Source organism: Heteronotia binoei, chromosome 6 (genome assembly GCF_032191835.1).
Source record: "Heteronotia binoei isolate CCM8104 ecotype False Entrance Well chromosome 6, APGP_CSIRO_Hbin_v1, whole genome shotgun sequence".
NCBI lineage: Eukaryota > Metazoa > Chordata > Lepidosauria > Squamata > Gekkonidae > Heteronotia > Heteronotia binoei.
Window position 1 is genome coordinate 141,127,018 of NC_083228.1, and position 25,199 is coordinate 141,152,216.

At 48.5% G+C, this 25,199-nt stretch overlaps 1 protein-coding gene across 1 annotated transcript in view; it reads left to right on the plus strand.

Moving 5' to 3' along the window:
* The first annotated feature begins 216 nt into the window (after window positions 1-216).
* NMUR1 (neuromedin U receptor 1) overlaps window positions 217-25,199 on the plus strand; it is a 33,326-nt gene continuing 8,343 nt past the window's right edge. Inside the window, exon 1 of the mRNA XM_060240930.1 lies at window positions 217-1,123. Within this exon, the coding sequence (XP_060096913.1) occupies window positions 217-1,123 (907 nt within the window). The remainder of the gene's footprint in view (window positions 1,124-25,199) is intronic.

Here is a 25,199-nt window from a genome sequence, read left to right on the forward strand (position 1 = left end):
TGATTCAGGGAGAAGGGCGGGGCATAAATCTGTCCCCACCTCACAGGGTGTCTGTTGTGGGGGGAGAAGATAGAGGAGATTGTGAGCCGCTCTGAGTCTCTGATTCAGAGAGAAGGGTGGGACATAAATCTGCAGTCTTCAGTCTTCTACCAGCAGCTCATGTTCAGTGCTAATGCAGCTGGGTGACCTGCTCTTCTCTCTTTGCAGTCTGCGACCATGTACTCTTCTGCCAACTGTTCCAACCTGGAATTAAAGTCTCCCGGCTTGGAGCTGCTGGGGACGCTGGCTTACCAGGACCTGTGCAACAACGCCAGCCAGGAGGCGAGAGTCAGCTTCTTCGACCCGGAGGTCTTGAACATGACCGCCGAACAGCTCCGGATAAGATACCTGGGGCCCCGCCGGTCGGGCTTCTTCGTCCCCGTCTGCACCATGTACCTCCTGATCTTCGCGGCGGGGGCCGTGGGTAACACCTTGACCTGCCTGGTCATCCTCCGGCACCGCTTCATGAGGACACCCACCAACTACTACCTGTTCAGCTTGGCCGTCTCGGACCTGCTGGTGCTCTTGCTGGGCATGCCGCTGGAGCTCTACGAGATGTGGAGCAACTACCCATTCCTCTTGGGGGCGGGCGGCTGCTGCTTCAAGACCCTGCTCTTCGAGGCCGTCTGCTTCGCCTCCATCCTCAACGTCACGGCGCTCAGCGTGGAGCGCTACATCGCCGTGGTCCACCCGCTCAAGGCCAAGTACGTGGTGACTAAGACCCACGCCAAGAGGGTCATCGTCACCGTTTGGACCCTCTCGGTCCTCTGCTCCATCCCCAACACCAGCCTGCACGGGATCCAGACCCTCTACGTGCCGGGCTGGGGGGTGGTCCCCGACTCCGCCACCTGCACCTTGGTGAAGTCCCGTTTGATGTACAACCTCATCATCCAGGTCACCACCATCATCTTCTTCTTTATCCCCATGGGCATCATCAGCATCCTCTACCTGCTCATCGGCCTGCAGCTGAGGAAGGAGAAGATGCTGGAAGCCCTGGAGGCCAAGTCCGAGAGCCTCTGCGACTACCACAACGTCCGGCTCCAGCAGAAGAAGGTCAGGAGGAGGCAGGTGACCAAGATGCTGTGTAAGTGGAGGCAGTGGGGCCCAGGATGGGGAGGGTGAGAGGGCTGAGAGCTCAGTAGCTTGGCACTGGGGTACCTGGTGGACCATCTTCTCCTGGAAGGGTTGTCAAGCCCCCGTGGCTATGACAAAATTGCAAACGTCGGCAAGAACAAATGTAAGGGTCTGAATAAGGCATGGAAATGGGAGTTGCGGGGGCAAATATCATCAGCCAGTTGTCCACCCATGATGACATCACCCGGAAGCGACGTATCGTATGGTGTCGTCACCCGAAAATGGTGTATTGCACTGTGCACAGTGCGTGAGGACGCTCTAGGAATTCACAGGAAACTCTATGGTTTTGTATGGGGATGCTCTAGCAATTTTTTTTTGGGGGGGGGGACTCTATGATACCATAGAGTTTCCCCTCCAAATTGCTAGAGTGCCCTCACATGAAACCATAGAGTTTCCCATGAATTCCTAGAGCACCCCCGCATGACTTGCCCGGTTCAATATGTCACTTATGGGCAATGGGACTCTTTGGAGGGCAGTGATTCCCCTGGTGGCCTCCTCCCTGACAGGTTGGGGCCCTGGTGGGAACTTGAGACCCCTTTCTCCTGTACGTTCCTGCCTGGGAATTAAGACCACAGGGAGAGGCCCTTCCGACTGCCTCATTAGTCAAATGAATTCATTTGGTGGGAACGTGAGAGAGGGCCTTTTTGGTGGCAGCCCCATGGTTATGAAATAAGCTCCCCAAGAAGGTGTGCATGGCCCCATCCCTTTCCACCTTTCTGAGGCAGTTGAAGACGGTTTTATTCAGGACTGCATTGGGATAAATTTGCTAGCAGTCCTAGAGTTGTCAGCTTACAGGCGTTGGCTGGAGATATCCTGGGATTGCAAATGATATTCGGACTACATAAATCACTTATTTATTTATTTGAAACATTTATGCCACTTCTCCTGGAGAAATGGGAAGAAAAAGAAGAAGATACTGGATTTATATCCCGCCCTCCACTCCGAAGAGTCTCAGAGCGGCTCACAATCTCCTTTCCCTTCCTCCCCCCCAACAGACACCCTGTGAGGTAGATGAAGATATTGGATTTATATCCCGCCCTCCACTCCAAAGAGTCTCAGAGCAGCTCACAATCTCCTTTCCCTTCCTCCCCCCCAACAGACACCCTGTGAGGTAGATGAAGATATTGGATTTATATCCCGCCCTCCACTCCAAAGAGTCTCAGAGCGGCTCACAATCTCCTTTCCCTTCCTCCCTCACAACAGACACCCTGTGAGGTGGGTGGGGCTGGAGAGGGTTCTCACAGCAGCTGCCCTTTCAAGGACAACCTCTGCCAGAGCTCTGGCTGACCCAAGGCCATGCCAGCAGGTGCAAGTGGAGGAGTGGGGAATCAAACCCGGTTCTCCCAGATAAGAGTCCGCACACTTAACCACTACACCAAACTGGTTCTTGAAGGGGGGCTGCATGGCAGTATACCCTACCAAGGTCCCTTCCCTTCCTAACCCCACCCTCCACAGACTACACCTAGAGTTGCAAGTCTCCGGGGGAGGGGGGGGGACCTGGAGATCTCCTGATTTTACAACTGATCTCCAGCTGGTAGAATCCGCTCCCCTGGAGAAAATGGCTTATTTGAAGGGCGGACTCTGCATTGTACAATGCTGAGGCCCGTCCCCTTCCCAAACCCCACCCTCAGCCCCCAAAGTCTCCAGGTATTTTCCAACACACATCTGGCAACACTAGCTACACTCCCCAAATCTCCAGGTATTTCTGAACTTGGAGTTGGCAACCCAAGGCAGTCCTGAGTTGTGACTTTAAAAAAACAAACAAAAACCCTGTGGTTTTCTGTGTTTAATGCATTTTATTCTGTGTGTTTTATCTATGTTGCAAGTTGCCTTGAGTGCTGTAAGAAAGAAAGGTAGCTAAATGTTATAAATTAATTAATTCAAATGGCCTTCTGAAGCCCAGAAATGTAGAGAAGGGATCCCCCAGACTTTTTGAGCCTGTGGGTACCTCTGGAATTCTAACCCAGGGTGTGGTGGGCACAACCACAAAATGGCTGCCATGGGAGGCGGAGCCAACCGCAAAATTACTTCCTTCGGGAGTAGGGTTGCCAAGTCCACTTAAAGAAATATCTGGGGACTTTGGGGGCGGAGCCAGGAGACTTTGGGGGTGGAGCCAGGAGACATTGGGGGCGGAGCCAGGAACAAGGGTGTGGCAAGCATAATTGAACTCCAAGGGAGTTCTGGCCATCACATTTAAAGGGACAGCACACCTTTTTAAATGCCTTTCTTCCATAGGAAATAATGAAGGATAGGGGCACCATCTTTTGGGGCTCATAGAATTTGACCCCCTGGTCCAATCGTTTTGAAACTTGGGGGGTATTTTGGGGAGAGGCACTAGATGCTATACTAAAAATTTGGTGCCTCTACCTCAAAATATAGCCCCCCAGAGCCCCCAATACCTGCGGATCAATTCCCCATTATTCCCTATAGGAATCGTTCTCCATAGGGAATAATAGAGTGCCCGGTAGACATTTCTCTCCCCCCCTCGCTTTCTAAAGCGGGGGAGGGCCTCCAAACCAGGGAATCCCCTGCCCCCTCCCTCTCTCCCGCACACAAATACTTACTGGGTCTTGTTCCTGCAGAACTTTACTTGCTCTGAAAACGAAAGCAAAGCAAAGGGAGGGGCCATTCTCCGAAGCCCTTCCTGTTTCCTGCTTCCTGTTTAGCCTTAATTTTTAAAATGGACCTGCAGGAACTCTAAAACTACATGGTGACTGTGAGGGGCGGGGCTTCCCCTGCCGACCAGCTGGCTGGGGGCGGAGAGAAGCCTGTAAAAACGGGGGATCCCCCGCTGGGACCTGGGGATTGGGAAGCCTATTTGGGAGACAGAGCCATATGTACAAACACAGAGGAAGCTCAGGTGCAGGGGGTAAGAGGAGTAATTTTTTAAAAATACACTGAGAAAGAGAGAGAGAGAGAGAATATAAAAACAATACTGTAGTGGTAGCTGCTGCACAGCCAATCATATCTCCCGTAGCTAATCAAAAGCCTTAGAATCATAGAGTTGGAAGGGACCACCAGGGTCTTCTAGTCCAACCCCCTGCACATTGAAGGAAACTCACAAACACCTCCCCCTAAATTCACAGGATCCTCGTTGCTGTCAGATGGCCATCTAGCCTCTGTTTAAAAACTTCCAAGGAAGGAGAGCCCACCACCTCCAGAGGAAGCCTGTTCCACTGAGGAACTGCTCTAACGGTCAGGAAGTTCTTCCTAATGTTGAGCCGGAAACTCTTCTGGTTTAATTTCAACCCGTTGGTTCTGGTCCTGCCTTCCGGGGCCACAGAAAACTATTCTGCACCATCCTCTATATAACAGCCCTTCAAGTGCTTGAAGATGGTGATCGTATCACCTCTCAGCCGCCTCCTCTCCGGGCTAAACACGCCCAGCTTCTTCAACCTTTCTTCATAGGGCTTGATCTCCCAACCCCTCACCATCTTTGTCGCCTTGCTGGACTTGAGCCCTGTCTGGCTCCACCCAATTTCTAAAAACACTCGGTGGACGGCAGGAAAGATGTTGGCAAGCGTCATGGAGCCCTAGACTACCACATTGAGGATCTCTGTTATAGAGTAATTTGGGAGATACTGGAAGACCTCCTGGCCCAAAGACTTCAAGATCGAAACCAGGGGTGGAATTCTAGCAGGAGCTCCTTTGCATATTAGGGCACACGCCCCTGATGTAGCCAATCCTCCAAGAGCTTACAAAAAAGAGCCTTGTAAGCTCTCGGAGGATTGGCTACATCAGGGGGTGCGACCTAATATGCAAAGGAGCTCCTGCTAGAATTCTACTCCTGGTAGAAACTATCCCTGGTAAAAAAGCTCATCTTTCACATCTCTTGGAAATAAATTCCATTCTGTTGGTTTCCTTCCAGTTTAAGATGGTTTTCTTTTATACTCTCCCAGGGTTATGTCTGCCTGATGAATTTTTCACAACAGTTGCTCCCAGAAAATATAGGAGTAGCTGTCGCTGTCCACATTTTATCCTGTCTCGAATAATGGGTTTGTTAGTACAAACGTTTATGGAAGCATAAACCAGGGGACTGATTTCCCAGCGACCTCCCTTGATGTCTGTATGGGCAAGCATTTTGCTGTGTCCTCAGCCCTTGATTTCCCTTCCTCCTCATAGGGTTGCCAGGTGTGTGCTGGAAAATACCTGGAGATTTTGGGGGTTGAAGAAGAAGATATTGGATTTATATCCCGCCCTCCACTCTGAAGAGTCTCAGAGCGGCTCAAAATCTCCTTTCCCTTCCTCCCCCACAACAGACACCCTGTGAGGTAGATGAAGATATTGGATTTATATCCCACCCTCCACTCCGAAGAGTCTCAGAGCGGCTCACAATCTCCTTTCCCTTCCACACCCACAACAGACACCCTGTGAGGTAGATAAAGATATTGGATTTATATCCCGCCCTCCACTCCGAAGAGTCTCAGAGCGGCTCACAATCTCCTTTCCCTTCCTCCCCCACAACAGACACCCTGTGAGGTAGATGAAGATATTGGATTAATCTCCCGCCCTCCACTCCGAAGAGTCTCAGAGCGGCTCACAATCTCCTTTCCCTTCCTCCCTCACAACAGACACCCTGTGAGGTAGATGAAGATATTGGATTTTATATCCCGCCCTCCACTCCGAAGAGTCTCAGAGCGGCTCACAATCTCCTTTCCCTTCCTCCCCCACAACAGACACCCTGTGAGGTAGATGAAGATATTGGATTAATCTCCCGCCCTCCACTCCGAAGAGTCTCAGAGCGGCTCACAATCTCCTTTCCCTTCCTCCCTCACAACAGACACCCTGTGAGGTAGATGAAGATATTGGATTTTATATCCCGCCCTCCACTCCGAAGAGTCTCAGAGCGGCTCACAATCTCCTTTCCCTTCCTCCCCCACAACAGACACCCTGTGAGATAGATGAAGATATTGGATTTTATATCCCGCCCTCCACTCCGAAGAGTCTCAGAGCGGCTCACAATCTCATTTCCCTTCCTCCCCCACAACAGACACCCTGTGAGGTGGGTGGGGCTGAGAGGGCTCTCACAGCAGCTGCCCTTTCAAGGACAACCTCTGCCAGAGCTATGGCTGACCCAAGGCCATGCTAGCAGGTGCAAGCGGAGGCGTGGGGAATCTAACCCGGTTCTCCCAGATAAGAGCCTGCACACTTAACCACTACACCAAACTGGCTCTCCCCTGGGTGGAGTTGGGAAAGGGCAGCTTTTGTGGAGGGAAGGGGCCGCCTCAGAATGGTGCAATGCCCTAGAGTCCACCCTTCAAAGAAGCCATTTTCTCCAGGGGAGCTGATCTCTGCCAGCTGGAGAGCAGTTGAAAAAGCGGGAGATCTCCAGGCACCACCTGGAGGCTGGCAACCTTACTGTTCTGCCACAGCTGCACGTCTTTTTGTCGGATTTTGTATGCACCTTCCTCTCTCGGTCTCTGGACGTTCCCTCCCTCCTTTTGGTTCCCACATCTTCCATTCGTATGCCTTATTCAGACCCTGACCTTTCTTCTTGCCGACGTTTGCGATTTTGTTGTTTAAGGAGGATGAATGAGGAAGCCAGAGGAAAGCAAAGGTAAACGAAGGCCGGGAAGGGTTTTTGATGGGGAGGAACCAGGTTTGTGATTCTCCTCCTTTCCACAAGACTCAATTAGTTTGCAGTCTTAAATGGGCTTCAGCCAGGGACGTAAGAAGAGCCTGACTAGATCCGACCAGCAGAGCTGCCGTGTGAGAGTAGGCAGGGTAGATGGCTGCCTAGGGCGCCACTCCGCCTGGGGGGCGCTGCTGGGCGCTGCCTCTCTCCCCTGATGAGCTGGGTCCAGGGCTTGTGTACCGCACTCCTTGCAGGAGAGGGATACACAAGCATCGGCTCTCCCCGCCCCTGGTCACTTTTGACGTCATTGGGCCGTGCACGAGCAATTTAATTCCTTTTGATCCAATAGTTTTTATTTTCCAACGTACATATAACAAGGAAAACAAAGTCATACCTATGTAACACAAACAAAACAGACAATAAACTGGAGAGAAAGGGTTTAAGTCGGTTATTTACAATATATCCCATCATTCATATTCCCATCTACTACTTTTCCTCGACCTATTTCATTTATATCTGGTTCTTGCGTCATTCCTACCTATTATATCTCTCCATCCCCACCCTATTATATCTCTCCAGCCCTCTCCAGCCCCACCCACCTCACAGGGTGTCTGTTGTGGGGGAGGAAGGGAAAGGAGATTGTGAGTCGCTCTGAGACTCTTCGGAGTGGAGGGCAGGATATAAATCCAATATCTTCATCTACCTCACAGGGTGTCTGTTGTGGGGAAGGAAGGTAAAGGAGCTTGTGAGCCGCTCTGAGACTCTTCGGAGTGGAGGGCAGGATATAAATCCAATATCTTCTTCTTCTATATTTCATTACATCTTTTTCAGACACTCATAAGGGGTTGCCAGGTTTCTTTACACTCTTGTATGTTTCCTTCCTTCAATTTCCCTGAAAGAAAGTCCATTTCTGCTGTTTCAAATAATTTTTGAACAAATTCTCCTCTCTTAGGTACCTCTGGTAATTTCCAATATCTCGCATAGACAATTCTTCCAGCCGTAGTTGCGTGTACTAAGTATTTAATTTCTTATGTTCAATAATTTTTTTTTATTTTTTTATAATAGAAATACTACATAAGGAAAACAATAATACTCGACAACATCGAAAAACAATAAGGAACACCAAGGACTGTAACACTGTAGCAATACAAAGTACAAAAGCTACAAACAAACAAAGAAATAACCACAAATAAACAGTCTAGATATGTGAAAGATAAGATCCTTGGTTTCGAAAAGAAAATGAACGAATGAGATTAGATATGGATTGGCACTGATGAGAAATCGATTACTAAAATATATAGTTTATTACAGGGAAGGAAGATGCAAGAAGAAATTGTCAAAGAGAGTATGGCCAAATGGATGCAGAACATTGGTTATGTGATTGGACTAGCAGATTGGGAGAAGCTATGGAAAATGAACATAAAAATGACTAGATCATCTACTCTTAAAGAAAACATATACAAGATGATTTACAGATGGTACGTTACCCCAGAGAAGCTGATGCTGGAAATGCCAGTAAGCAGTTGACTCGTTTTACCACATGTGGTGGCTATGCGAAAAAGCAAGAAACGACTGGATTTTAGTGCGTACTTGGCTACAGGAGGTATTCGAAATAAATATAAAACATTTACCTGAACTTGATCTTTTGAGTATATGTCAACCCCCCGTTTCTAAAGTGCAAACTAGATTCTTAGTCCACGCAACTACGGCTGCGAGGATCGTATATGCAAGGTATTGGAAGGTACCACAAACTCCCCAAATAGAAGAATTTGTACGAAAATGGTTTGAAATAGCTGAAATGGATTTTCTTTCAACAAAATTGTCTGAAGGGAATTTAAGCCGATGTAAAGAGGTATGGCAACCTATGTACGATTGGTTGAATATGTAGGATCCGTAGCAACACGAGAGAGGGGTGAGGAAAAAGGGAAATGATGATATCGATGGATGAAATAAGTGTTAAAACAGACCAAGTTCTCATCCTCCAATTTTATTTGTGTTTTTATTTGTTTGTTTATTTGTAGTTATAAGAATTTAATTCCTTTGTGTGAAAAACAATTTTATTGTGGTAATATAGTGTAGTAATATCCAATAATAAAAAAATACAAAATTAATACCAATACCAATACATTACTCTTTCCCTTCTCCCCTCCCCCCATATCCTGACCCTCGCCAGTGTCAATTATTCAAATTGCTAAAAATAAAGGTAACCTTATCAATTAAAGAATCATCTTATTTAAAAATCTTATCTAACCCCCCCCCCCACAAAACATTCTGTAGAAGAATAAACAAACCCAACATAATAATTATAATCCATCTTCATTCTTCTCTTATAGGTCTTATAGTCCTTATCCAAAGATAAAAACAGAATCAAAATGAAAAAAAACATTAGTCCATTACATTTTTTTTCTTCTTTTAAAGAAAAGTAATTTCAACCGTTATCAAAAATCACCCAATGTCCCTTTATTTTCCAGTACTTTTCAGCATATTTTTGAAACTTCTCCCACTCAGTTTTGAACGTCTCCAACTCATAATCTTTTAAGATTCTTGTAAGCTTGTCCATTTCACTCCAAGACATAACTTTTAAAATCCAGTCCCATTTTTCTGGCATTGTATCTTGCTTCCACAACTGCGCATATAATGTCCTAGCAGCTGAAAGTAAGTGCCATCTCCAAGACATAACTTTTAAAATCCAGTCCCATTTTTCTGGCATTGTATCTTGCTTCCACAACTGCGCATATAATGTCCTAGCAGCTGAAAGTAAGTACCATAGTATAAGAATTTAATTTCTTAATGGAGCTAGGGGGGGGAGGGCGCTGCGCAGGTGTCTGCCTTGAGCAACAGAACCCTTTGTGCCCACCCTGCCAACCAGTGGTCTGTCTGATCCAGCATTCTGTTATACTCTATGGCCAACCACTTGCCTTGGAGGGCCACAGGGTTCCCAACATCTAGCTACGGCTTAGAAATCTCCCAGAATTGCCACTGGCCTCCAGATGACAGAGATTGAACTGCAGAGACTGACCAAAAGAGAGATCTTGGGGTTGTGGTAGAGAACTCACTGAAAATGGTGAGACAGTGTGCGACTGCCATAAGCAAAAGCCAACGCTATTCTGGGGATTGTTAGGAAGGGAACTGAAAACAAACCAGGCAGTATCCTAATGCGCCTGTATAAATCGATGGTGTGGCCTCATTTGGAGTACTGTGTACAATTCTGGTCACCGCACCTCAAAAGAGATATTATAGCATTGGAAAAAGTGCAGAAAAGGGCCACTAAAATGATTAAAGGGTTGGAACGCTTTCCCTATGAGGAAAGGTTAAAACGCTTGGGGCTCTTTAGCTTGGAGAAACGTCGACTGCGGGGTGACGTGAGAGAGGTTTCCAAGATGGGATAAAGAAGGTAGAGAAAGAACTACTTTTCTCCCTTTCTTACAATACGAGAACTTGCGAGCAGTCAGGTTAGAATGGATAAAAGGAAGTCCTTCACCCAAAGGGTGATTAACGCATGGAATTTACTGCCACAGGAAGTGGTGGCGGCTACAAGCATAGACAGCTTCAAGAGGGGATTGGATCGACATCTGGAGCAGAGGTCCATCAGTGGCTATTAGCCACAGGGTATTGATGGAACTCTCTGTCTGAGGCAAGGGATGCTCTGTATTCTTGGTGCTTGGGGGGGCACAGGGGGAGGGCTTCTAGTGTCCTGGCCCCACTGGTGGACTTCCTGATGGCACTTTGGTGTTTTTAGCCACTGTGTGCCAGAGAGTGTTGGACTGGATGTGCCATTGGCCTGATCCAACATGGCTTCTCTTACATTCTTATGTCTGGGGCAGTGATGCTCTGTATTCTTGGTGCTTGTGAGGGGGGCACAGCGGGAGGGCTTCTAGTGTCCTAGTCCCACTGATGGACCTCCTGGTGGCACTTGGGTGTTTTTGGTCACTGTGTGCTACAGAGTGTTGGACTGGATGGGCCACTGGCCTGATCCAACATGGCTTCTCTTATGTTCTTATGTGACACAGAGTGTTGGACTGGATGGGCCACTGGCCTGATCCAACATGGCTTCTCTTATGTTCTTATGTGACACAGAGTGTTGGACTGGATGGGCCATTGGCCTGATCCAGCATGGCTTCTCTTATGTTCTTATGAGACACAGAGAGTTGGACTGGATGGGCCACTGGCCTGATCCAACATGGCTTCTCTTATGTTCTTATGTGACACAGAGAGTTGGACTGGATGGGCCATTGGCCTGACCCAACATGGCTTCTCTTATGTTCTTATGTGACACAGAGTGTTGGAGTGGGTGGGCCACTGGCCTGATCCAACATGGCTTCTCTAATGTTCTTATGTGACACAGAGTGTTGGACTGGATGGGCCATTGGCCTGATCCAGCATGGCTTCTCTTATGTTCTTATGAGACACAGAGAGTTGGACTGGATGGGCCACTGGCCTGATCCAACATGGCTTCTCTTATGTTCTTATGTGACACAGAGAGTTGGACTGGATGGGCCATTGGCCTGATCCAACATGGCTTCTCTTATGTTCTTATGTGACACAGAGTGTTGGACTGGATGGGCCATTGGCCTGTTCCAACATGGCTTCTCTTGTGTTCTTATGTGACACAGAGTGTTGGACTGCAGGGGCCATTGGCCTGATCCAACGTGGCTTCTCTTATGTTCTTATGTGACACAGAGTGTTGGACTGGATGGGCCATTGGCCTGATCCAGCATGGCTTCTCTTATGTTCTTCTGTGACACAGAGTGTTGGAGTGGGTGGGCCATTGGCCTGATCCAACAGGTCTTCTCTTATGTTCTCTGTGACACAGAGTGTTGGATTGGAGGGGCCATTGGCCTGATCCAACATGGCTTCTCTTATGTTCTTCTGTGACACAGAGTGTTGGACTGGATGGGCCATTGGCCTGACCCAACATGGCTTCTCTTATGTTTTTATATTGACTTCATTTTCCTCTGTCTCCCATGCCGGTCCAGAGTGGCTCACCCCATTCTCCTCACCTCCATTTTATCCTCACAGCAACCCTGCGAGGTAGGTTAGGCTGAGATCATGTGACTGGCCCAAGTTCCCCCAGGGATTGGAACCTGTATGCAATGTATGCAGTGGATACTCCGAACACAATTTTAGGTATCGCAATCAGCTTACAGGCATAACCGGTCTATACTCCTGTTTCGCACTAACGCTTTATCCAAGCTACAAATTTGTACCAATGAGGGACAGTGGCTCAGTGGTAGAGCATCTGCTTGGGAAGCAGAAAGTCCCAGGTTCAATCCCCGGCATCTCCAACTAAAAGGGTCCAGGCAAATAGGTGTGAAAAACCTCAGCTTGAGACCCTGGAGAGCCGCTGCCAGTCTGAGAAGACAATACTGACTTTGGTGGACCAAGTGTCTGATTCAGTATAAGGCAGCTTCATATATATTTGGGGAGGGATGGTGGCTCAGTGGTAGAGCATCTGCTTGGGAAGCAGAAGGCCCCAGGTTCAATCCCTGGCATCTCCAAAAAAGGGTCCAGGCAAATAGGTGTGAAAAACCTCAGCTTGAGACCCTGGAGAGCCGCTGCCAGTCTGAGTAGACAATACTGACTTTGATGGACCCAGGGCCTGATTCAGCATAAGGCAGCTTCATATGTTCATATATATATATATATATATATATATATATATATATATATATATATATATATATATATATATATATATATATATATATGTGTGTGTGTGTGTGTGTGTGTGTGTGTGTGTGTTCATATGATTTGCTGTACTCATCACACTTATACACTGTTCTTGTTCAAATCACTCCGAGTTAACAGCAGTGATTGGGACTGTATTTTAATGTCTTCCTTTTTTTCTAATGGCAGAGTATAACAGATGTTATAACCTCTTGAGAAACCGTGCCCTCTGTTTAAACTAACAAAGCCAGAATGTCACCTAGATTTATGGCACTTCGCACCTACAACAGCAGCCTGCTTTTTATCCCCCTCCAGTGTTGTTTCAGCCCTGCTTTGCCCTAACACTAACAAACACAGATCCCTATTTGTGATTCTTTCAATCTGCTAACCACATTCCCATGATTCTACAGACCAACTCACTGCCCACTTATATTAAGAACTGCTGCTCGCCATTCCCATTTTGTCTGAAGAAGTCTGCTTAAGAGCATACGAAAGCTGACATTCTGAATAAAGCTAAGTTGGTTTTAGAGGTGCACTTGTCTACTGCTTTGTTCTATGGCTTCAGACCAACACGGCTGCCTACTGGGATCTATCAGCAGTGATTGGAGCAATCTGAACAAGAATAGTGTATAAGTAAGCTGACTGCGATACCTAAAGTTGCATTGGAGTATCCACTGCATACATTGAGCAAATCCGGACCTATAAGAGAATTTGGATACTAGTGAAGAAATTGAAATTCAACAGCAGATTTTGTGAAAGTATTCCTTTATGGAACTTCTGAGGATCAGAAAGTGACAAGGGGCTTATTATACACGGAGCTGTTGCTCTTTCCTTAGCACCTGGAAGGTGGCAACCCTAACTTCTGTATTATACAGCCCGATCTCTTGGATGCTCAGTTGGATTACTGGTTTGGGGTTGGGAAACATCTGGTGCTTAGGGGGGGGGGAGCGGGGAGCCGATGAGGTTTGGGGTGGGGAGGGACTTCAATGGGGTATAATGATCAGTTGTAACGACAGGAGATCCCCAGCTGCCATCTGGAGGTTGGCAACAGTGTTCCCTCTAAGCTGAGTTAGAATCATAGAATCCCAGAGTTGGAAGGGACCTCTAGGGTCATCTAGTCCAACCCCCTGCACAATGCAGAAAATTCGCAAATACCTCCCCCTAAATTCGCAGGGTCAGATGGCCACCTAGCCTCTGTTTAAAAACCTCCAAGGAAGGAGAGCCACCATCTCCCAAGGAGGAAGCTCTTCCACTGAGGAACCGCTCTAACAGTCAGGAAGTTCTTTCTAGTTTTGAGAGGGAAACTCTTCTGATTTAATTTCAACCCTTTGGTTCTGGTCCTACCTTCCAGGGCCACAGAAAACAATTCCACCCCATCCTCTAGATGACAGCCCTTCAAGTCCTTGAAGATGGTGATCATATCATCTTTCCGTCACCTCCTCTCCAGGCTAAACATGCCCAGCTCCTTCAACCTTTCCTCATAGGACTTGGTCTCCAGACCCCTCTATAGGACAGCCCTTCAAGGACTTGAAGATGGTGATCCTATCGCCTCTCAGCTGCCTCCTCTCCAGGCTAAACATGCCCAGTTCCTTCAACCCTTCCTCTTAGGACTTGGTCTCCAGACCCCTCACCATCTTCATCACCCTCCTCTGGACCCATTCCAGCTTGTCTATATCTTTCTTAAAACGTGGTGCCCGAAACTGAACACAATACCCCAGGTGAGGTCTTACCAGGAGTATTGTGTTCAGTTTTGGGCACCACATTTTAGTTAGTGTGAGCAAGCTCACCGTTTTTTTTAGCCTCTGGCTCACACATTTTTTGTCTTGGCTCGGGGAAAAAAGGGCCCCAGAGCAAACTAATGTATGCAGGAGCTCCCAACTTTAATTCCAGTAGCTCACAGAACAGAATTTTCGCTCACAAGATTCCACCGCTTAGAGGGAGCATTGGTGGGCAGCTGTAATTGCTGCCCTTGAGTGAAACCTTCCCGCGGTTGCTTTTTAAGACAACGCTAAGTTGCGAGACGCGATTACAGATTTCTCCTCATGCCTCATTAGAGACCAGAGATGCTTTTGCTGTAGCCTCTTTCGGGCCGAACGTCTGTTTCTCAGCAGTGACATTTTGCTTGTCAGCCATCGCTCATCTTTACTGCTTCACAGCTGACTTGCGCCTTTTCCATGCAGAGGAACGAAAGATGCCTACAATGCAAAGATGGCTCGAAGGCTGGCGTTTCTGGGGGAGCTGTCTGGGCGGCCACATTCCACACAAAGGACCCGTTTCCTCCCTGAAGTTTAGCTCGACCATATTGCAGCTTCAGCTCATGGCAGTGCTATCACATCCTACCCCCATCATAGAATCATAGAGCTGGAAGGGACTTCCAGGGTCATCTAGTCCAACCCCCTGCTCAGTGCAGGAAACTCACAAACACCTCCCCCTAAACTCACAGGATCTTCATTGCTGTCAGATGGCCACCTAGCCTCTGTTTAAAAGCCTCCAAGGAAGGAGAGCCCACCACCTCCCGAGAAGGAAGCCTGTTCTACTGAGGAATCGCTCTAACGGTCAGGAAGTTCTTCCTAATGTTGAGCCGGAAACTCTTTTGATTTAATTTCAACCCGTTGGTTCTGGTCCTACCTTCCGGGACCACTGGAGCCGTTTTGCAGATCTTAAAAGAGGGTTATATTTTCTAAAGTCAGGCCTCATTTTGGGCAGGAGTTCACAGGAGCGGAGCTCCGGAACCTCTAAATTTTATTGTGCTCTTTCTTTCTCCCCCTGCCCCACCCCCAAAATACTTGCTTCTGGGCTCCATTGTTCAACTCCCCCCCCAGCCCCCGTGAGAATTTTGCTGAACTCTAAAGATTGGAGAAAACAACCAAAACATATAAAGCAGACGGATGGAAATCAGATGGACAGATGCCAGGCGAGGGCAGGGGATCCCCCGGTTTGGAGGCCCTCCCCCCGCTTCAGGGTCGTCAGAAAGCGGGGGGAGGGGAGGGAAATGTCTGCTGGGAACTCTATTATTCCCTATGGGGATTTATTCCCATAGAAAATCATGGAGAATTGATCTGTGGGTATTTGGGGCTCTGGGGGGGGGCTGTTTTTTGGGATAGAGGCACCAAATTTTTAATATAGCATCTAGTGCCTCTCCCCAAAATACCCCCCAAGTTTTGAAAAGATTGGACCAGGGGATCCAATTCTATGAGCCCCAAAAGAAGGTGCCCCTATCCTTCATTATTTCCTATGGAAGGAAGGCATTGAAAAGATGTGCCGTCCATAAGAACATAAGAGAAGCCATGTTGGATCAGGCCAACGGCCCATCAAGTCCAACACTCTGTGTCACACAGTGGCAAAAAATGTTATATACACACATACACTGTGGCTAATAGCCACTGATGGACCTGATGGACCTGTGCTCCATATTTTTATCTAAACCCCTCTTGAAGGTGGCTATACTTGTGGCCGCCACCACCTCCTGTGGCAGTGAATTCCACATGTTAATCATGTTAATCACCCTTTGGGTGAAGAAGTACTTCCTTTTATCCGTTTTAACTCCAAAGGGAGTTAACCTTTGGAGTTCAATGATGCTTGTCACAGTCTTGATCTTGGCTCCACCCCTAATGTCTCCTGGCTCCAACCCCAAAGTCTCCTGGCTCCACCCCCATAGTCCCCAGATATTTCTTGAATTGGGCCTGGCAACCCTACTTTAAAGTGACCTCTCGTTGTGTACTAAACTAGCCATGAAACAGGCAGGCCACCTTTCGAAGTGGCTGAGTTGGCAAGGCCAGCAGCCCAGCTTTTGGGAACATGGTGCACCAGGCATGCATTGGCTGAAGTTTCCCCCTGGGCCCGTAACCTGGCATGCTTCCTGCGATGGATTATCTTGGCGCTGAACCGCAGCCTGCACCTGGAAGCTACGGTTTCCTTGGCAGCGTGCTGTTTTTTTAATTAGCAGAACTAAATGCTCTTCCATTAATGAAGTGATTAGAAGGGTGACCCTGTGCACCTGTAGGAGATTAATAAGTGCCTGCCCCCGGGCCCAGTTCGGCTTTTTGATAAGCCGTTTGCCAGTTAGCCTTTTCCTAATGAATGATGATGATTCCTTCTTTGAAAACCACCTTCCTGGAACTCTTACGGGCTTCGTCACGCTGCTGATGCAGCTGGCCTCTTCCTTCACGAATGGTGGGATTCTGCTCTGTGGTGTCTGGAGTGCTGGGTTTTTAACAACCGTTGCCATTTTTTACGTTTTTATTATCCCTTATTTTGTGAGCCACCTATGGCAAGTTCCCTGATGAGCTGGCACAGAAATTTCCAAATGAATAAATCACTTCTCCTGGCACTGTGGCAATCAGCATTTCTCTGGGCGTGTAAGAAAGGGCCACAAGCACAACCCTCCCTGTCCTCCTTCTCATGATCTGCCTAATTCACAGGATCTTCATTGCTGTCAGATGGCCATCCAGCCTCTGTTGAAAAACCTCCAAGGAAGGAGAGCCCACCACCTCCCGAGGAAGCCTGTTCCACTGAGGAACCAATCTAAACTCACAAACACCTCCGCCTATACTCACAGGATCTTCATTGCTGTCAGATGGCCATCTAGCCTCTGCTTGAAAACCTCCAAGGAAGGAGAGCCCACCACCTCCCAAGGAGGAAGCCTCTTCCACTGAGGAACTGCTCTAACAGTCAGGAATCATGGAGCTGGAAGGGACTTCCAGGGTCATCTAGTCCAACCCCCTGCACAATGCAGGAAACTCACAAACACTTCCCCTTAAACTCACAGGATCTTCATTGCTGTCAGCTGGCCATCTAGCCTCCACTTGAAAACCTCCAGGGAAGGAGAGCCCACCACCTCCCGAGTTAGGAAAGGCACAAACAGGCATAAGAAAAGGCCTGCGTGGTTAACAAACAAAGTAATGGAAGCTGTAAAAGGTAAGAAGGACTCCTTTAAGCAGTGGAACAACCAGTCCAAGTGAGATTAGTAAAAGGGAACACAGGCTGTGGCAAATCAAATGCAAGACTGTGATCAGGCAGGCAAAAAGGGACTATGAGGAGCATATTGCAAAAAAAATAAAGACCAACAATAAAACTTTCTTCAAATATATTAGAAGTAGGAAACCAGCCAGGGAGGCAGTGGGGCCCTTGGATGACCATGGGGTAAAAGGATTACTGAAGGAGGATAGGGAAATGGCTGAGAAGCTAAATGAATTTTTTGCCTCCGTCTTCACTGTGGAAGATGAGAACTTTTTGCCCGCCCCAGAACCACTAATTTTGGAAGGGGTGTTGAAAGACCTGAGTCAGATTGAGGTGACAAAAGAGGAGGTCCTACAACTGATAGACAAATTAAAAACTAATAAGTCACCGGGTCCGGATGGCATACATCCGAGAGTTCTGAAAGAACTCAAAGTTGAATTTGTGGATCTTCTAACAAAAATCTGTAATCTTTCATTGAAATCTGCCTCCGTTCCTGAGGACTGGAAGGTAGCAAATGTCACCCCCATCTTTAAAAAAGGTTCCAGAGGAGACCCGGGAAATTACAGGCCAGTCAGTCTGACTTCAATACCGGGAAAGTTGGTAGAAACCATTATCAAGGACAGAATGAGTAGGCACATTGATGAACACGGGTTATTGAGGAAGACTCAGCATGGGTTTTGCAAGGGAAGATCTTGCCTCACTAACCTGTTACATTTCTTTGAGGGGGTGAACAAACATGTGGACAAAGGAGACCCGATAGATGTTGTTTACCTTGACTTCCAGAAAGCTTTTGATAAAGTTCCTCATCAAAGGCTCCTTAGAAAGCTTGAGAGTTATGGAGTAAAAGGACAGGTCCTCTTGTGGATCAAAAACTGGATGAGTAATAGGAAGCAGAGAGTGAGTATAAATGGGCAGTCTTCGCAGTGGAGGACGGTAAGCAGTGGGGTGCCGCAGGGCTCGGTACTGGGTCCCATGCTCTTTAACTTGTTCATAAATGATTTAGAGTTGGGAGTGAGCAGTGAAGTGGCCAAGTTTGCGGATGACACTAAATTGTTCAGGGTGGTGAGAACCAGAGAGGATTGTGAGGAACTCCAAAGGGATCTGTTGAGGCTGGGTGAGTGGGCGTCAACGTGGCAGATGCGGTTCAATGTGGCCAAGTGCAAAGTAATGCACATTGGGGCCAAGAATCCTAGCTACAAATACAAGTTGATGGGGTGTGAACTGGCAGAGACTGACCAAGAGAGAGATCTTGGGGTCGTGGTAGATAACTCACTGAAAATGTCAAGACAGTGTGCGTTTGCAATAAAAAAGGCCAACGCCATGCTGGGAATTATTAGGAAGGGAATTGAAAACAAATCAGCCAGTATCATAATGCCCCTGTATAAATCGATGGTGCGGTCTCATTTGGAGTACTGTGTGCAGTTCTGGTCGCCGCACCTCAAAAAGGATATTATAGCATTGGAGAAAGTCCAGAGAAGGGCAACTAGAATGATTAAAGGGCTGGAGCACTTTCCCTATGAAGAAAGGTTGAAACGCTTGGGACTCTTAGCTTGGAGAAACGTCGACTGCGGGGTGACATGATAGAGGTTTACAAGATAATGCATGGGATGGAGAAAGTAGAGAAAGAAGTACTTTTCTCCCTTTCTCACAATACAAGAACTCGTGGGCATTCGATGAAATTGCTGAGCAGACAGGTTAAAACGGATAAAAGGAAGTACTTCTTCACCCAAAGGGTGATTAACATGTGGAATTCACTGCCACAGGAGGTGGTGGCGGCCACAAGTATAGCCACCTTCAAGAAGGGTTTAGATAAAAATATGGAGCACAGGTCCATCAGTGGCTATTAGCCACAGTGTATGTGTGTATATAACATTTTTTGCCACTGTGTGACACAGAGTGTTGGACTTGATGGGCCGTTGGCCTGATCCAACATGGCTTCTCTTATGTTCTTATGTTTAAGCTTGTTCCACCCAGGAACCACTCTAACGGTCAGGAAGTTCTTCCTGATGTTGAGCCAACAACTCTTTTGATTTAATTTCAACCCACTGGTTCTGGTACAACCTTCTGGAACAACAGAAAACAATTCCACACCATCCGTTATATGACAGCCCTTCAGATTCTTGAAGATGATGCTCGTATCACCTCTCAGTCATCTCGTATCCAGGCTAAACATACCCAGCTCTTTCAGCCTTTCCTTGTAGGACTTAATCTCCAGACCCCTTACTGTCTTTGTTGCCGTCCTCTGGACCCGTTCCAGCTTGTCTAATCCTTAAACTGCGGTGCCCAAAACTGAGCACAAAAATCCTCGCTAGATGCAGGATATACCACCGACATTGATAAATAGCAGAGTTAGTGAATTAATCCAGTGTGAAGAGATTGCTGTAGAGCACGCGTATTCAAGAAAGCAGTGTGTGATAACTATTTACGAAGCCATTTAAACAGCATCCTAGCAAAAGCTTAGGAGGCTTCATTAACTTTACCTCAGCGTTGCCCACAGTAATAACAAGAGAGAATACGAAGAAGAAAAGTGGCGGCCGACTCACATGAATGCATGAAGCTGCCTTATCCTGAATCAGACTCTTGGTCCATCAGTAGTCAGTATTGTCTACGCCGGTGTTTCCCAATAGCAGGGTTGCAACCCGGCACCGGGCCACGGGGCCCTCAACGCCAGGCGGCGGGGCCTCCCAACCCCGCCCCCACCTACCCTCCATGGGGTCGCACACCTCCTTCTCCCTCCTTTCCCCACCGCAGGCAGGTCAATTTCACGCTGCCTAAAGCCCCCCTCCCCCAACCGATGGGTGGGAAATCGGCACGGAGTTCACTCCGCGCTGGGCCAAGCCTGCAGCAGCTCAAACAGACCGCGGCTGAAAAGGGCGCGTGGCTCCTCCCTTGCTGGCACTTCCTGGATTGGGCCATCGGTCAGAGGGGGGACTTTAGGCAGTGTGAAATTGACATGTCTGCGGTGGGGAAGGGAGGGAGAAGGAGGCATGGAGGCGTGTGACCCCACGGGGGGGAGGAGGCGTGATGCAGGGGGGGCGGTCAGGGGACGGGAGGTCTGGCGTTGAGGGCTCCGTGGCCCGATTGCAGGAATCAGCTGGGGGAGGGGGCTTTACAGCCTGAAATTGACCTGCCATGGGGAAGGGAGGGAGGTGGCAGGGAGAGAGTGAGCAGTTTTAAAGGTGAATTGCTCCCATCCCGTTTCTTTCCGTTTTCCTTTTCCTTTTTTTCTTTTTTCCTTTTGTCCCGCCTTTCTTTCACTCCTTCCCTCCCTTCCTATTTCCTTCCTTTCTTTTTTTCTGTATTTGTTTCCAACTCTTTCCCCCTCTCTCCCTTTCTTTTTTTCTTTCGTCAGTCTTTTCCTTCCTTCCTTCCTTCCTTCCTCCTTTCCTTCCTCCTTTCCTTCCTTCCTTCCTTCCTTCCTTCCTTCCTTCCTTCCTTCCTTCCTTCCTTCCTCCTTTCCTTCCTCCTTTCCTTCCTTCCTTCCTTCCTTCCTTCCTTCCTTCCTTCCTTCCTTCCTTCCTTCCTTCCTTCCTTCCTTCCTTCCTTCCTTCCTTCCTTGCCATTGCTAATCTGAGTAAACCCAGGGGGGTGGGGAGAAGCTTGAAGTGCCCTGCCATTTCATGTTTTCCGAGGATGAGAGCATTTTATATTTTTAGTTTTCTGCTGTGTGGTCCTTGTGCTTTTTCTTAATGTTTTCTTGTTAAAATTGCATTGCAAAATCCCACTATTCTCCTTACCTTTCCTAAACAAAACATCGCAAGAGTTTTAGGCTTGTTTGTACATCCTTTCCTGTCTCCCGGCTCCACCCCCAAAGTCTCCTGGCTCCACCCCCAAATCTTAGTGAGCCACGAAGGAGAAGTGTAAAAATAACTTGACCACCGGAAGGTGCGGGGGGGGGGGGGGGAGTTTGGGAAACCCTGGTCTATGCAGACCGACAGGTTTATCTCATCAACTACTGCTTAGTCCTTTTTTAATTGGAAATACTGAGGATTGAACCTGGGACCTTCTGGTTGCCAAGCAGCTACTCTGCCAGTGAACCATAGCCCCTCCCTGAATAGCAGTGAAGAAGAGTGAAGGGAGGGGCTGGCGGAAGGGCTGTCATTTAGAGGATTGTGGGACTGTTTTCAGACCAGAACCGAGAAGTTTCCAGCTCAACATCAGAAGAGTTTCCGGCTCAACATTAGGAAGAACTTCCTGACCGTTAGAGCAGTTCTTCAGCGGAACAGGCTTCCTCAGGAGACAGTGGGCTCTCCTTCCTTGGAGGTTTTGAAACAGAGGCTGTATGGCCATCTGACAGCAATGCTGATTTGGTGAATTAGGCAGATCATGGGAAGGAGGACAGGAAGGGTTTCCTCAGTGCTTCATTCTTGTGGTCCCTTCTTACACGCCGAGGGAAATGCTGTTCGCCACTTTGGGGTCAGGCAGCGGTCTTTCTCCTGGCCAGTTTGGCCAGGGATCCTGGAGAGGTGTGTGGGAGGGAGAGGTATTTGTGAATTGCCTGCACCGTCCAGGACAGTCGGTCCAGATGAACCTGGAGAGCCAGTGTGGTGTAGTGGTTAAGTATGCGGACTCTTATCTGGGAGAACTGGGATTGATTCCCCACTTCTCCACTTGCACCTGCTAGCATGGCCTTGGGTCTGCCATAGCTCTGGCAGAGGTTGTCCTTGAAAGGGCAGCTGCTGTGAGAGCCCTCTCAGCCCCACCCACCTCACAGGGTGCCTGTTGTTGGGGAAAAAGGTAAAGGAGATTGTGAGCTGCTCTGAGACTCTGATTCAGAGAGAAGGGTGGGGTATAAATCTGCCCCCATCTCACAGGGTGTTTGTTGTGGGGGAGGAAGGTAAAGGAGATTGTGAGCCGCTCTGAGACTCTTCGGAGTAGAGGGCGGGATATAAATCCAATATCTTCATCTACCTCACAGGGTGTCTGTTGTGGGGGAGGAAGGTAAAGGAGATTGTGAGCCGCTCTGAGACTCTTCGGAGTGGAGGGTGGGGTATAAATCCAATATCTTCTTCTACCTCACAGGGTGTCTGTTGTGGGGGAGGAAGGGAAAGGAGATTGTGAGCTGCTCTGAGACTCTTCGGAGTGGAGGGCGGGATATAGATCCAATATCTTCATCTACCTCACAGGGTGTCTGTTGTGGGGGAGGAAGGGAAAGGAGATTGTGAGCCGCTCTGAGACTCTTCGGAGTGGAGGGCGGGGTATAAATCCAATATCTTCATCTACCTCACAGGGTGTCTGTTGTGGGGGAGGAAGGGAAAGGAGATTGTGAGCCGCTCTGAGACTCTTCGGAGTGGAGGGCGGGGTATAAATCCAATATCTTCTTCTTCTTCCTTCCAACTCTATGATTCTGTGATTCCTGAGGAAGAAAAGAAAGTACAGAGCATCACACACACGCCTTGAAATGATAGCGCTTTCTCCCATCCAAATTAGGTTCCGGAGACTTTCCAACATTATCATGGGGCTGGGGTGGGGGGAAGAGAAGCAGGGGGGACTTAGAGGCCGGGAGGGTTTCAAGAGCTGGCAGAACCGAGATGTCCCAGGCCATGTTCCCTCTAAGCCACAGAGTCTTGTGAGCAAAAAATTCTATTTTGTGAGCCACTGGTATTAAAGCGGTGAGCTACTGCATAAACTATTGTGCTCCGGGGGTATTATTAAGATGGCTTTTAATGTATGATGTAGAATATGTATCGTTTTAATTGTTGAAGTGTTTTGATGTTGTGAGCCGCCCTGAGTCTGCCTCAGCGGGGAAGGCGGGATATAAGTTAAATATTATGACGGCGATCCTTCCTGAGCTAAATGTGTGAGCGGGAGGCTAAAAACCTGTGAGTTAGCTCACACTAACACAGCTCAGAAGGAACACCGGTCCCAGGAGAAAGTGGTTACGCACAGACTCACGTCAGCCAAGGAACAAAAACGTGCCCTGAAGCTAACGGTCTGCAGGAACATATGAACACATACGTACAGATGAAGCTGCCTTCTACTGAATCAGACCCTCAAAAGTCCATCAAAGTCAGTCTTGTCTACTCAGACTGGCAGCGGCTCTCCAGGGTCTCAAGCTGAGGTTTTTCACGCCTATTTAGTTGGGGATGCCGGGGATTGAACCTGGGACCTTCTGCTTACCAAGCAGATGCTCTACCACTGAGCCGCCGTCCCTCCCTTGACTGGCAGCGGCTCTCCAAGGTCTCAAGCTGAGGTTTTTCACGTCTATTTGCCTGGGCCCTTTTTCGTTGGACATAACGGGGATTGAACCTGGGACCTTCTGCTTACCAAGCAGATGCTCTACCTCTGAGGCACCATCCCTCCCCTGATTAGCAGCAGCTCTCCAGGGTCTCAAGCTGTGGTTTTTCACGCCTATTTGCCTGGGCCCTTTTGAGTTGGAGATGCCGGGGATTGAACCTGGGACCTCCTGCTTACCCAACAGATGCTCTACCACTGAGCCGCCATCCCTCCCCATATATATGAACATATGAAGCTGCCTTATACTGAATCAGACCCTCGGTCCATCAAAGTCAGTACTGTCTGCTCAGACTGGCAGCGGCTCTCCAGGGTCTCAAGCTGAGGTTTTTCACACCTACTTGCCTGGACCCTTTTTAGTTGGAGATGCCGGGGATTGAACCTGGGACTTTCTGCTTACCAAGCAGATGCTCTACCACTGATACACCATGCATCCAAGGACCCCAGATCCTACCCCCAAGACTTGACAATCACACTCCCCCCCCTTGATTTCTGATCATTTTCCTGGGCACTTCCTCCTGATTTTGGCTCCCCGTTCAATTTCTCCGTCCCTCGCACAGCCAAGCCAGCTCTGGCTTCCGTCCACATCGTCCTCAGCTCCGGGAAAGCTTCTGCCACAAGAAATCTATTCATCTTTACAGTGCCACGGGGCTCTGACTGATTTGCGGCAGTAGACTAAACATTGGAAAGGCTGACTGATTGGCCACCAGGCCGAGTCTGGCAGGATTCCTGTATCTGAGCTGGAAAATCCACCCCCACGTCTTCCCGGAGGCCTCCGAGCATCCCAGCGCCATGGAAAATGGAATCGGCAGGAAAGGCAAGCCACGGGAAAGATGTCATCAACCCCTCCCTAGCCAAATGTGAATGTCCAGAAGCTGAGGTTGCCAACTTCCAGGTGGGGCCTGGGGATTCCACAAAGTACAGTTGATCTCCAGTCATCTGTTCCCCTGGAGAAACTGGATGCTTTGGAGACTAAACTATATGGCAGGAGTGGCCAAACTGTGGCTCAGAAGGCACAAGTGGCTCTTTCACACATATTGTGTGGCTCTCGAAGCCGCCACCGCCCCATTGGCCAGCATGGAGAAGGCATTTGTCTCTTTAAATCACCTCTCCAAGCCAAGACAGCTGGTGGCTTGGAGAATTAATTTAAAGTGGCTTTCTTTCCACCTCTCCCTCTCCATCTATTTGCCTTCCTTCCTTCCTTCCTTCCTTCCTTCCTTCCTTCCTTCCTTCCTTCCTTCCTTCCTTCCTTCCTTCCTTCCTTCCTTCCTTCCTTCCTTCCTTCTCACTCCTCCACTTGCACCTGCTGGAATGGCCTTGGGTCAGCCATAGCTCTGGCAGAGGTTGTCCTTGAAAGGGCAGCTGCTGTGAGAGCCCTCTCAGCCCCACCCACCTCACAGGGTGTCTGTTGTGGGGGGGGAGAAGATATAGGAGATTGTAAGCCGCTCTGAGTCTCTGATTCAGAAAGAAGGGCGGGGTATAAATCTGCAATTCTCCTTCCTTCCTTCCTTCCTTCCTTCCTTCCTTCCTTCCTTCCTTCCTTCCTTCCTTCCTTCCTTCCTTCCTTCCTTCCTTCCTCCCTCCCTCCCTC